General features: G+C 50.4%; 4 protein-coding genes across 4 annotated transcripts; 2 read left to right on the plus strand and 2 right to left on the minus strand.

Annotated features, from left to right (window-relative positions):
- Window positions 1-2224: 2224 nt before the first annotated feature.
- On the plus strand, window positions 2225-3107 carry ANOM_008702 (uncharacterized protein; the record flags this gene model as incomplete). The annotated part of the gene is made up of 2 exons (XM_015553958.1): window positions 2225-2703; window positions 2771-3107. Coding segments are annotated over 2 exons (816 nt in total), but the record flags the coding sequence as incomplete, so codon positions are not given.
- A 1228-nt stretch (window positions 3108-4335) lies between these two features.
- ANOM_008703 (amino acid transporter) lies at window positions 4336-6377 on the minus strand (the record flags this gene model as incomplete). The annotated part of the gene is made up of 9 exons (XM_015553959.1): window positions 4336-4779; window positions 4837-5162; window positions 5214-5237; window positions 5302-5682; window positions 5734-5788; window positions 5843-5870; window positions 5917-6030; window positions 6083-6153; window positions 6207-6377. The coding sequence occupies 9 exons, from the start codon at window positions 6375-6377 to the stop codon at window positions 4336-4338; spliced, it is 1614 nt and encodes a 537-aa protein (XP_015403223.1).
- A 934-nt stretch (window positions 6378-7311) lies between these two features.
- Window positions 7312-8703, plus strand: ANOM_008704 (uncharacterized protein; the record flags this gene model as incomplete). The annotated part of the gene is made up of 5 exons (XM_015553960.1): window positions 7312-7500; window positions 7561-7665; window positions 7728-7955; window positions 8007-8149; window positions 8196-8703. The coding sequence occupies 5 exons, from the start codon at window positions 7312-7314 to the stop codon at window positions 8701-8703; spliced, it is 1173 nt and encodes a 390-aa protein (XP_015403218.1).
- Window positions 8704-10072: 1369 nt separating this feature from the next.
- On the minus strand, window positions 10073-12376 carry ANOM_008705 (phosphatidylinositol-3-phosphate-binding protein BEM1; the record flags this gene model as incomplete). The annotated part of the gene is made up of 4 exons (XM_015553961.1): window positions 10073-10984; window positions 11060-11842; window positions 12101-12208; window positions 12371-12376. The coding sequence occupies 4 exons, from the start codon at window positions 12374-12376 to the stop codon at window positions 10073-10075; spliced, it is 1809 nt and encodes a 602-aa protein (XP_015403219.1).
- Between the last annotated feature and the right edge of the window lie 1482 nt (window positions 12377-13858).

Here is a 13858-nt window from a genome sequence, read left to right on the forward strand (position 1 = left end):
GCGAGAGAACAAGAACAAAGAAAAGAAGAACCCAAATTCGACCAGGGTTCACTCCAACATGTGATCACCAACTATGGTATACACTCCAGCAGACTATGTTAAGAACATACATAACCACGTACCTGACAATTGTTTCCCCTTCTTTTCCTTTCCTTTCCTTTCCTTCAATTCTCCGTTGACATTGTTATGCCCATATGGTCGATTCGATGGCCTCTTCTCCCCATACACCAAGCGCGAAAACACTCGCGGATTCTTCTTTACCAGACCCAACCACGGAAGTCCAACAACACGCGGAGGATCCAAAAGCCGATCCCGAACGCAGCGCCAAAGCATGGAGGGCTGTCGCAGGTTCATCGGCAGCCCTTTTCGCCTCCTTTGGCTGGGTTAACTGCATTGGGGTCTTCCAAGCGGAGTACGAGGCGAGCCTGTTGAAAGGCTACAGCAGTTCAACAATCTCGTGGATAACTTCAATGGAGTGTGTGTGCCACCTTCCAGTGTATATCTACCGGAAGCCTTCTGCAGTACTAATCACCAGAAGTTTTCCTAATGTTATTCCCCTCACCTATAGCGGGTAAGCTTTTTGACAACTATGGTCCACGGATTCCCATCGCGATCGGCACGCTGGTCCATTTCTTTGGTCTCATGATGGCTAGCCTGTCCCGGGAGTATTATCAGTTCATGCTAAGTCAGTCTGTTTGCTCGGGCCTCGGTTGCGCCATGATCTTCACCCCATCGATGAGCGCTGTAAGGACGGCTCCTTCCGAACAACGTTACTGATGCTGACCCACCGGCTGATTATAGCCCTATACGTGGTTCCGGAGAAGGCGTGCCATTGCCTCTGGGCTGACTGTGGCGGGCTCCTCCCTTGGTGGGGTCATTTTTCCACTAATGGTCCAACATCTTATCCCCCAAGTGGGTTTCGCCTGGACCATGAGAATCTGTGCTTTCCTTGTCTTAGCTATGATGATCTTCGCCAACCTCACGATCTCGTCGTCATTGGTGCATCATCCGCGGCCTTTCAAAGCTAGTGATTATACCCGGCCCCTCCGCGAGCTGAACTTTTGTGTTCTGGCTGCAGCTTGCTTTTTCCTCTACTGTAAGTGCGCGGGTTCCACCGGAGGATTCGATGCATTAACGGGATGCAGGGGGCATGTTTGTCCCCTTTAATTACATCGCGGTGGTGTCCATGCAGCACGGAATGTCTCCAAGCCTCGCACTAAGCCTCATACCAATCCTCAACGGCGCTAGGTAAGAGGGCCCCTTTTCTGTGGCATCGTTCGACTGTCGCCAAGCTAATTCAAAATTGTCTAGCTTCTTCGGTCGTACTGTACCCAACTACATCGCTGACCGTGTGGGTGCATTCAACGTCATGATCGTCATGACCACCTTCACCGCCGCCCTTGTCCTAGCATTATGGCTCCCAGCACGTAGCAACGGGGCGATTTTGACCTTCACTACTCTCTTCGGAATTGGGTCAGGGGGAGGGGTCGGGTTGGGCCCTGTCTTAATTGCTATTCTATCCCCCATAAGTGAGGTGGGGGTCCGCGTCGGCCTAACCCTTGCCATTGGCGCCATCGGTGGTCTTACCGGCCCTCCTATTGCGGGAGCCATTGCGGCGCAGGATGGGGACAGCTTCAGGTTTGCCTGCGTCTTTTCTGGGGTTAGCTATGTACTTTCTCTCCTCTGCTTTGTGATTCTCCGTGTCAGGCGGGGCGGCTGGAGGGTTGCATCGAAGGTATGAACCACTCAAGAGTAAGTTATACCCAGGAATCCTCGTCGATCGTTGCCTCCAATGGAGTCCTATATCCGTTCTCGTCTTACCCTAGTGGGGGCAGCAGCGGGAAGATCCCGGCCCATATGTGGAGTTAGTGGAAAGTCTGGCGAATAATCTTTTGCTTGATAGGAAGAAGCAAGTCCAGAAGTTAGCAAATGCCACCAAATGTCGCTATTTAGGTCACGCACATGTGGTTACGGCTGACAAGGCTTTCTATCTAGATCCATAAACATGAGTAGAGAACGACAATCTGTCGGATGGGCGGTGGCTCCAGGTGTCATTCTACTGTATATATATCTTGTTTAGTAGAACACATGCAACTGTTTGATCTAAGCCATTGTAAACGGCTTGTCGATCTTTAGACATATTGCCAGGGCTTGTCATTTGTCTTGGCTTGGATATAAACGGTATACGTAAGCAGACTGCCCCGTTATACGAGGTGAAAAAGAGCTGTCCGCTGAACGAACTTTAGTGGGTGCCCAGTTAGGACGGGTTGGATGGCATCTCGACGTTGTCAAAGTGATCGATCCAGAAGCCTTGATTCCATGGACGAAGATTCTTCTCGTATGCCCCATACTGTACTCGGCCGCCTGTATGATCCCTCGGGTGGTGATGCTTACTCTTTATCTTTGTGTCTTCCCCGAGAAGGGATATCGGGTAGCCTGTTACATCTTAATGTGGTTGGTTATCGCCTTAGGAGTGGCTGACATTCTCACCGGTGCTCTTGAATGTATTCCAGTGGAATGCCTCTGGGACAAGAGCATTCCAGGACACTGCATCGATCTACCTCTATTTTTTCGATGGGGAACTCTCACAAATGTGATCATGAATTTCTTCATGCTCATACTTCCCCAGCCAGTTATCTGGAAACTCCAGGTCAGCGTGCAAGTTAAGATAGGGTTGGCCGTGACAATCCTGACCGGAAGCGTGTATGAGTCCCATCCACCCACTTTCGTATATTGTTGTTGTGGCTATAGCAAGCTCACCCTTGTCTAGAGGCATGATTACATCCATCATACGATGCGTCGCATTTTTCCAGCATGATCCCCTTGAGGACGGCACCTGGGCATCGGTCACCTTTGTCAACTGGAGTATTTTTGAACCTGGTGTTTACTTGCTCGCTGCCTGTTTACCATGTTATCGGCCACTGATAAAGGCACTATGCCGAAGAAGACCGCGCGGATCTCCAGACTACTCCGCTAATACGTATCTCGATATCTCTGAATCGAAAGCCTTGGAAGGTAGTTGGAAATCCGGCTCTGGGAGGACGATCGAGGATATACACGAGCTGGAAATGCACAACTATCCCCAGACTAGAGCTCGTTCTATGTGAAAGCTTCGCATGACAATGTATTTCTAGGGCAGTGAAAGCTTCAGGTATTAACTGGAGCATCGCAAGCTTGCCAATATCGTCTCCTAATCTATATCAACCAGATCCCACAACACCAATCAACTCAACGAACCTCCTCGAAGTTACAAGGCTCGCCCGCACTCCACAGCGTGTTTAAAATCATCGCTTATATAGAGACCATTGGACCACAATCGGCCAAATTGATACTCTGCAATGTGTCTTTCCTTTTTCTAGAATCCTAGTGTACCCTATCTTCAACCGTAAATGGGCCGGTCAGGCTGGAACCGCGATCAGGGAATGGAGTTAGCCTAACGCTCAGGACATAAGGTCAAAATGATTAGTGTTTTGTTCCACTACTCTCAGGACTTTAATGCTTCCCACTAGCCTTTTTGTCTTCGGCTTTGAGCTATGTTCCTCCGGCTCCAGCTTTGCACCCCTTCTATTGCTGCACTCGTCCTCAATCTCTACATTCTTGTACATACTTTACAGACAGAGTCGATTAGGCACCTTTTTCAAAGTCTGTCCCATGGGCAATGTTTGGACGGTAGACGTTGTGAATATATCAAGCAATGAAAGCAGGTCTGATTCTAGATACTTCCTGCAGTCATTATAACGAACCACTTCTGCTGTCACTTTGGCATTAGCATAAGAAGGACAAATTAGTGCCCTTATAAACGCTGAGTTGTATGACACGGTGTGCCCTAGATACCCCTAAAACCATTTTCATGATTACCTTGCATCAGACCATATCACGCCCCGGAAACGTTGCATCGTATAGACCTCGTCATCAGCACTGCCTTCTCATAGCATATCGAAATATATCTTCGAAGCACTTAGATACAAAAGTCTTCATGAGTTGGCTTTCACTGGTATGATAAATGTACAATCCAAACAGGCATATCAGTTCACGTTGAACCAAAGTCGCTATATACAGTTAGACATGTTGCAACTGCTCTCTCTCTTGGGTTATCAGGGTGGCATAACCCTAGTCAAAATGAGATCTTACAAAAGCAGCAAAGATCTAACCACATTATATTATATTATAATAAGATTCAAAGACTAAGTCAAATATAGAATAGAGAATAGAAAGAGGTGTACACTATACATGCCACTAAGCCTTACTCGACAGCATCGATATCCAGTCCATACACATCCCATCAACACCACCAACCAGACTTTTCCGGTTGTGAGACTGGCCCTCATTAATAGACTACTGGAACTTCCTTCCCTCCACCTTAACCACCGGTCCATCGTAGTGCTTCCTCGCATAGGCCCAGTACACAATCGTCGAGATGCCCATCAGCCCCACGAACAACACCGACGCCCAGTTGAAGTTCTCGGCATTGACATTGTACGCGTTGGGCCAGAAACTCCAGAAGAAAGACCAGCTGGCATACACCATGGCCAGGATATTAACGGGCAGACCAAAACGGCCCAGCGTCCATCGCGATGGTGGGAGCGGGGGATCCTGGGAAATGCGACGAGCAATGATACAGCCGATCGAGATGAGATAGGTCGCCATCAACGCGGTGGTCGATAGAGAGAGCATGGCATTGAAGGCGACGGTCGAGCCGATGTTGATGAGAGACATTGCCATTGAGAAGAGACAGGTGACAATGATAGAGTTGACCGGGATATGTAGTCGTGGGTTGACCTGCAGAATGCTACGTGTGAGTTATATCAACCAGACTAGGGCTGGTACGAAACCTACCTCTCCTAGCCAGTTTGCAAAGGGCAGGCCATTGTCGCGCGCAAAGGCAAAGGTCTGACGCGAAGCCGATGCCAGAGAGCTAATCGTGATCATGACAATCAAGATAAGGACAATCACAACGAGTATGGTAGCACCGGCAGTGTTATCAACTGCCTGGCGGAAGACATGGATAAATGGGAAGCCCGTGGGAGAGTCGAGGGCACTTTGCACGTCGGGCATGCAGAACAGGTATGTGAGGAGCAGGCCAAACGCGAAAGGGATGTTCAGGAGGAACGCCCAGATCATCGACTTTGGAACGATGACGCTGGCATTTTCAATCTCTTCCGCTACCGGAATGTCAGTACAAAGCTCTATATGATGTGTCAGTCATCACTTACACATGTGTGCGACAGAGTCAGACCCTAGAAAAGTAGAGTGTAAGGATTAGCTACCCAAGTTGTCTAAAATTTGAGCATGGAGTCTCACCCAGCACGACAAACATGCAAGATACCTGGCCGACCATGACCGTCCATGAGAGAGATGGCCATCCGGACCCATAATCTGTAAATCCAGTGAAGACATCTTCTGCCTTTGCCTTGGGGGCGAGTACGAGCAGGGTCACGATCACTGGAATAAAGGCAAAGAAATGACATGTAACGAAGATCCCTTCCGCCAATGGCAGATGCTTCGCGCCGAAGATATTGAACAATGACATGCCGATTGCTGCAGCAAAGACGAGCAACGTTCCCTGCCAGCGTGCTGGCAAGTACGTGTCGTCATTCAGTGAGATGAGGCCTTGCACTATCGTTCCAGCCAGGTAAGCATCAAGGGCGACGATGCTCTGCCAGGATATCGTTGAAAGCCATCCTATTATACTCAGTCGTGAACGTAGTTGAGGATCATTTGCAATGGACTTACCAGAGGCATAACTGAGGAATTTCTGGTAGGCCCGAGGAGCGAATTCGGAAACCCACTGGCAGAGATGTCAGCAGCGCCGAGTGAGTTACGTTCGCTATATGCCACTTACATGGTACTGTCCGCCCGCAGTGGGTGCCCTAGTCACAGTCAGACCATAGTCACAAAAGCCGTACCCATGCTTACATGGAAGACATCTCCGCCATGGAGAGCACGATGAAGAACTGCCCGCAGTATGCCCATACTAAGGACCAAAACAGAGCCGGTCGTCCGCCGGCTATCAGACCAGGGGTGTTGGAGCTGGCTTTGCATTAGCCTGGTGCTAAACACGCGTGTAATATGGGGGGTGTACGTCAATAGGATCTCCCATGTACCCATGACACAAGTCGTGAAACCGATGGTGCTGGCCATGCGGAAGTTCCTCTGCATGCTCAGTCAGTCCTGCCGGAAAGCCACACATCCCGAGGTAGACAAACCCGTAACTCCTGCTTCTTGCCCATGCGCTGCATATCCCGCTGGTCGTTCACGGTGAAGCCTGCCTTGACATCGTCGGACAAGTCGGGGTCAAGCGGGCCATTTCTCTCTTCTACATGTGGAGAACGGACCGAACCGACCTCCTTCAATTCCAGTTGTCCACTGGATAGCATGTTGATGAGATAGATATAGAGCACCTACAGCAAAGGCAAGAGAAAGGGGGGAGTTGGTAGAGAGAGAGGAGGGTATTGTTGAGTTTTGCTTTTTTCCACATTCTTCTCTGACAGTTCTGAGTTCAAATCATAATGGGGCTAGTTACATGTACGTAAATGGCGCCAGAAACTACAAATAACGAGGATAAGTTTGGACAGGGGCTATAGTGGACCTTTTTCTGTCAAAGTTGCGCCAAAACGGTTTGAACAGTCTAGGCCGGCGAGTTAGGGCACGAAGGGGGTCCGTACCCGTATAACGTTGCATTTAACTACTAATGAATATAGGATCGCCCCGCCACGAATGGGATCTGCCGTGCAAAATCTTCCGAGCCAAGATCTTAGTGACAAATGCGTAACTCCCGTCAAGGCAAAGTCGACTTTCTGGCATGGGGGCGAATATGTGCGTTGTCTCTGGGCGCACTCCGGTTGTTACGACTCCGTGTCGGCTGGTGAATATTAACAAATGACGAAGAGGCAAGAGGGAGCGTAGATTGTAGGAAACCGGCATTGAAATGATAGCAATGTAGTGCATATTAAGGTAACATCCACAGACTAGGCGCATGCGACTACTGCCAACGGGGCTGGCAGTGTTAGAAGGAATGCAGCTATTCCTATGCAGATGCAGGGATTTATTCCTTCGGTGAGTATCAATCAGCAGAGTTACATCGAAAAGGATCCTCCTTCACGTTAACACAACCCGATGCCGGAGGACCGCACCAGAGAAACTTCACTAGTATAGTATAGTTCGCTTTTCCCATATGGAACGTTGAATAATGTCCCCTGGCTCAGAAGAGGTGGCTTTCTGGGAAGTAGATAATGCTTTCGTCTGGCTCTCCACGTCTTCATTGCAGGGTTGATCTTCTGATTGATTCGACTCCGGGAATGTGCGTTCCTGATGTCGTCCAGCAACGCTGATGGAGACTCCTACGTCCAGGTGACACCAGACGACCATAGCGCCTTCATCATTATCGCGGCTCTGATTGGCCTGAGCTGGTCAATTCTCATCATTGGCATCCGGGTGTATCTCCGCGTGAAGCTGAATCCCCCCTTTGGCTTGGACGATGTAGCCGCCCTATTCGGGACGGTAAGCACCAGGTACTCTGTAAGCCAGTCATTGTCAGGGCGCTGACGAGATGTTATTCAGATTATCGGGACCGTGCAAACAGCCGTGATCCTCCAAGCAGTACGAGATGGGATCGGCAAGAAAGAAGCTTTGCTCACTGATGATCAAATCGAATCGGGACTAAAGGTAAGCAGGCCCAGTCTTTGTGGGCCAAGCTACTGTGATAACTGACTTGGGCGATATTCTAGGGCATCTATATCGCCTGGCTCCTGTATCCCATCGTCGTCTGTTCGTCGAAGATCTCGATCTCCCTTCTCATCGCGCGTCTCACCAGAACGAAACTCCACCTCAAAGCGAGCCAGCTTCTGACCGGATTCATCCTGCTCTGGGGAGTCATCTCGCTGTTCCTGATTGCCTTCCAATGCAAACTCCCCATGCCATGGAACGTCGGGGCAGTGGATCAATGTGGCAGCATGGTATGATAGTCGTCTTCCCCGAACAAGGGCCATATCTAACAAGGCTATCAGTTTGCCCAATGGACGGCAGTCGAGGCGGGAAACATGTTTATTGAGCTTCTGCTTCCATGCCTTGTCGTCCTAATGGTGTGGGATCTGCGGGTCGCCTCAGCGACCAAAATAACTGTGGTCATGGCCTTTTCTCTGCAGCTGCTGTACGTATCCACGGTCAATATGCTGTGCCCGCTGACGTTCCTCAAGAACAGCGATTCCCATCATTGTGCGCCTCGTATTTCTCCAGCAAAGCACGACAAAAGACAACGCCGCCGACGCGACGTTCGCAATCACCGACACCGTCCTGTTTACCGAAGTGGCCATGCACTTTTCGCTGATGTCGGCCACTTTTCCGTGCCTTCGCAAGTTCCTCCAGGTCTTCGACTTGAACATGGGTGCCACCACGCACATGGACTGTGAGCCGGGCGGCACCTACTACAGTCGCTCTCGCTCCGCCGGGAGCTATGCGCTGCAGTCGATGGAGCGAGGTTCGCGAGTGCGCAAGGAGGAGTTGCTCGGTGCAAAGTCTCGGTTGAACCCCAGAGGGCAATGTCAGACCGTCACAACGGTATCGGGGGGGTTGAGGGATGGGGGTGACAAGCAGAAGTCGCAACGCAACAGTGCGGTTGACGATGCTGAGATGAGGAGCATCGATAGCGATGGAAGTCAGAATGCCATCATTAGGCGAACGCAGTGGGAGGTTAAGGTGGAGTGAGTGGGCATCCTTTTATTAACTGTAGCGATTCAGTTGAGATCCAGGCTTGTGTATATGTAGACTGAGTGGAGTAGTTTAACAGTAACATAAATACCTTTCAAACTTAGTATACAGAGATATAGCATAGAGATGCTGGATCACCTTCATTAGTATATTCTCAGTAAACGAAGATATGGGTTACTGAGATAAGTCACAGTGATATGTTATCCTTTGGCACAATAAGACCCTGGCTCTTGGCTCACGAAGAAACATCCTTCGACAAGTTGTGACGATATCAAATTCCATCAAGCCATCACCTTCAGGTTAATGACCATTATTGCCAGGACAGTGAGAACACTGCGGTGAGAATAAGCTAGCTGATTGATTTTTACCAGGCACTTTGCGACCTTCGACGGTGGCCAGATTGAGATATATAAACCAACTAAATGGGTCCATCTGGAATATTTGCGGATATATAAAGACATGGTCTCTAAGGCCAGAGTATGCAGTTCGTGTGAAGATTGACCTGTTTCATCCCTGTATCAATGGCCAGATGCATGTCAGCAAAGACGAGAGTGTTCGCCCCGTAACCCAAGTATAGTTGAAGATCACCACAGATTCCGGTCAAGTCAATTGAGTATAAAAAGAAAACACACGCCTCGCTGCAGTACGGGCCTTGCCTGGAAGATATATTCCTGCAAAGCGGATGACAGTATTTTTGGGGCATACTCGGAATTCCTGCCTTGCGTTTCTCTGCTTAGCTGCTCATAGCTCGTCAGCCTTGCTGCATTTGCTGGTGACGAGCCTGGCACCATTCCCACCACACGAAGCATTGGTGCTTCAGAACTTGCCATTACCCTAGTCAAAGGATCAGGCGTTGATCACTCACCGAAGAAAGCTACACGGAGCAAACTGAGCTTCCCCGAAGATTACCTTCACCCGAATGCCCATCAAGTGATGAGTCTACGTGGGTACATCAAGGAACAGAGTCAATAAGGAGGCAGAAGGCTATGAAGCCTGCAATGTGTATATGCAAAATAAAAAAAAATTAGAAAACGTTATGTACATGGGATCGACTGTGCATCAAAAGGGTATGAGAAAATCACAATCAACCATGGCCCAAAAAACCAATGCAAGACAACAAACACGATAAAGAGATACATAATGGCATAAACATGTCGGACATCACATTCTTATCATCCATCAGCCTCCGGGGAATCGACAGATGGCTCATAAGAGAAAGAAACCATAACACCGTTGCACCGTGCCCACCAGGAACCTGGGGAGGTCGAAAAGAAGAAAACAGGCATGTCAATGCAGATAATCAACAAATCTATCGCAACATGCCCTCGGGAATCAAGTTTCTATGATAAATCCGGAAAGGAGCTCCTCAGACGAGCTCCACGAATAACGTCAGCTTGGAATTGCGTTGAATGGCCGTATCGAGATCGCTGTCGCTGACCAGGTCGACGTAGGCGCCCGACGGCTCGTCCTTGTATTGCACCGCGATTTCAGTGTTGATCTTCAGGCGATCCATGAGCTTCTCGCGCAGCTGCTGAAAGCTGATATCGTTCGGGACTCGAATCGCGATGAGATCGCCCTGGAAGGACACCTTGACTTTCAAGGCGCCGCTGCTCGAGCTGGAGACCTGCGTCAGAGAGCTGGCCTGTCGGTTCATCGGCGGGGGCATGCCGTTGCTGTGCGAGATCGACGCCTGAGCCCGCTGGTGCGAGTTCCGGTCGGGCGGGGGGTGGACCTGAGCCTGCGAGGACTGGCGGGACGCGCTGCGGAGGTCCTCATGCGCCGAGTGGTGCGACCCCCCGGAGAACCGCACATCCTCGCCAAACGCGCTGGGGTCGATTTCGAAGTCTCCCGCGCGAGGAGCAAACAATTCGCGGACCAACTGACAGCGGGAGATGTGGGGCGGCATGGCCAGCAGTTTCCGAATATACTCGTCCAAGTTCTGGCGGCGGCCGTTGGAGATCGCATCGGTAACGTGGGTGACCGGGCCGGGCATGAACGGTAAGGTCCGCGGCTTGCCTCGGTTCCCGGCCTCTTCTTCAAACTGCGTCAAGAGGGCGATCTGAAAGTCATAAAAGTCGTGGTAATACCGGGAGAGTTCCCAACAGCGACCGTCCTCCATCTTCGCCTCGATGATGTACCAGTATTTATCGTTGTCGAAGCAGTAGCGAGGAATGGACGCGGCGACCGGGGCCACCAGGGGCTGGTGGTAGCTTTGCACCGACTGGTGAGACATATGCTGTGCGAGCGAACCTTTGCTGGGATTGCGATGATGGTAGCCCTAACCGGACGACGGGTTAGCACGGCGATCCGCGGGATCCCGAACGGGGTGGCAAGGGGAAGCGTTGCGACTCACATAAGAATTTCCGTTCTGGCTCAAATGGGCGGTGCTCTGATGGCTCATGGACATCTTTTCCATGCCGGCGGTCACCGAGTTCACATTGTTCGCCGCCGCTGCGGCGGAGTCGATCTTGCCCAACGTGATGCTGCTATTTTTGTAGTCGGCGGTCATCTTCTTCCATTCCTCCACCTTGGGCACTCCAGCGCGTCGCACAGCGTCGAGGGGATCCGTCACCGCTTGACCCGACTGCATATCCCGCAGCTCAATGAACGAGACCGGGATGAGACCGGGGCCGCCCAGGCGACCGATGGGTTTGGCGACAAACCATTCCGGGTTGGACTGGGCGATGACGATGATGGCCTCGCCGGCTTTGGCGGCGAGCTCGTCCGGTCGCTCGGCCTGGAAGTCATACTGGACGACACCGTAGACCATGGGGCTCGAGCCCTTGCCTAGTGTTGACATTCTCAGGAAGGCGGGGGGAGGATTGTGTTTCGGCGAACCGTTGACGACGTCGGGACCAGGGAAGGCAGCTGGGGCTCGATCAGAGAAACCGGAGTCGTGGGATTCCTTCTTCTTATGTAGGTCCAGCGAACCGGCGCTATTTCTTTCGTTCTTGCCGATGATCTCAAAAAACGACACAGGCACCAACCCCCTAGCGGTAGGGATGAGGGGATTACACGCTTCGTACCAATCCAAGTCGTCCTCCCTGCTGATCACGTGAAAGAAGTCTCCCTTGCTGAAGGCCAATTCCTGGGTATTGCCGGGCTCTGGTTGGTAATCGTAAAGAGCTTTGATAACCTGCGCGCCACCCAGGGGGGTGGTTGATCGATTAGTCGTCTTTTTTTTTTTTTTTTTCGTTTTTTGTTGTTGGTTGCCAAGAAGGGGAACGATCCGACTAGTAAAAGCCGAGGGAAGGAGGAAGAGAGAGAGAGAAGGGGGAAAACAACCAGAAAAAAGAAAGGCGGGACTGAACTGGGGAAAGGAAATGGATGGTAAGAAAGCGAAATGGCAACTAAACATGACGATACCGAAAGGTAAAACATGCGAGATACACACCTTTTTCGGGGGCAGGATCGCAATCGCTGACTTGGGCGTAATCGACAGATGGTGGTGGTGGTGGTGGGGTTTGGGGTCCTTTTCCCCTTTGAGGGAGCGTCGGATGGCCTAACGAATGAATCGATTAATTAATTCTGGGGAGTCCAAGTGAGCGACCACAAAATTGGGGATGCTGGTCACAAGCGATAATCGAGATAAACGAGGGGCGGGAAAAGACGAAGCGCGAGGAACTTGAAACAAGAAGGGGGAATGTGAGATCCATCCACATACCTTCATGGCTGCCAGGCGGACCAACTAGTAAATCCGATGTAGGAACAACGTCACTTCAAAAGTTTCCCAATCCAAAAAGAAGATCGAGGCAAAGTACGGAGGACAATGTAATCAACTCCCCAAAATCCAAAATACGGATAAAAATACAATCGTCCTCAAGGTCGGGTGTAGGTTTGCGGGCTGCAGAAGAGACGAAGATATCCCACGGATCTGCCTGCTATAAAACCCAATCTGCGCCACCAACAAGGAAAGACGAGAGACGATGGCGACAGACGGTCGAGTACAAAGAAAAGGAATGTATGGGGGAGTCGGGGGAGGGACTCGAATGAATGAATGGAGAGAGTGAGTCGGAGATCGAGAGGGGAATGCGAATAATAAAAAAGAAAGACCAAGCGATGGAGAGTATCAGTGAGAGTGAGAGTGAGAGTGAGAGAGGCGCATGTACTGTATGTATGGATGGATGGTGGATGTATGAATGTATGTATGCCAATCGTATGGTCTCCGTCCCGTTCTATTTGGAGACTTACTCACTCGACACTGGTCTTGTCTCTGTCTCGCGCTCTCTTCGCCCGTTTGTCAGATCTTACAACCACCGCTGGGTGAACCAGTCTGAATGGACGTTCTGGATTGCGATCACTCCAAAAAAGCAGTGAGGGCCCGCTTTGTGTCGCCCGCCCCTGATATTACGGAGGAGGAATAATCTGGATGGGGCGAGTAACAATGAAGGATGGAGCTGACAATCCACGCGTGACAGCTGGGTTTGTTCCTCGAAGGCCCCAGACTGGAACCACTTTTTTTTGTGATCTTTTTTTTTTTCCTTTCCGTGTGGTTAATGCGCAGTGGTTCTTTTTGATTGTTATTCTTGGAATCCGGCGTTTCTGTGCATAACCCGAGGGAAAGGCACCTGGTGGCTGTGAATCGATTTCCAGGTGGATTTCGGGGGGGGAAGAAGAAATGGGACCGTGGGGTTCTTGTCCTGTCCTGTTCTGTTCTGTATGCTGTTTGAAAATTTCGTGGGTTCGTAGTGGCGGGAATTTTTGAATCCCTCCGGCTGGGTTGATAATATGGATCCTCTTCTGCAAGATGTATGTATGTAGTCTGTAGTCTGTACGTATGTATAAATCGCAGGCAGGAAAGGGAGACGCAGAGAGGTAGCGCTGGGAACTCCCAAAATAAGAGTCAAGCTAACAATTCAAAATCGAGGAATAGGAAAAAGGAAAAAGTCTGCCACTGTTAACACATCTGCAACATCCCAAGTACATTGGATTGATTGGTAGTACGGTACCAGAGACGGTACAGAAGTCCTGTACAGTGTATCCATCGACTTCCGTCGGGTACAGTCAGTGTGGTTGGGTGGAGACGTGGGATCCGTTTGGAAAAACTTACTGTACCGTATCGAAGAACAACTTTTTTTTTTCTTCCTTCCAGAAGGAAATCCATGAACTTTAAAAACTGGAAATCTTGGTTTCTGGGAATAAACAAGAAAAA

Source organism: Aspergillus nomiae (assembly GCF_001204775.2).
Source record: "Aspergillus nomiae NRRL 13137 chromosome Unknown contig00358, whole genome shotgun sequence".
Classification (NCBI taxonomy): Eukaryota; Fungi; Ascomycota; class Eurotiomycetes; order Eurotiales; family Aspergillaceae; genus Aspergillus; species Aspergillus nomiae.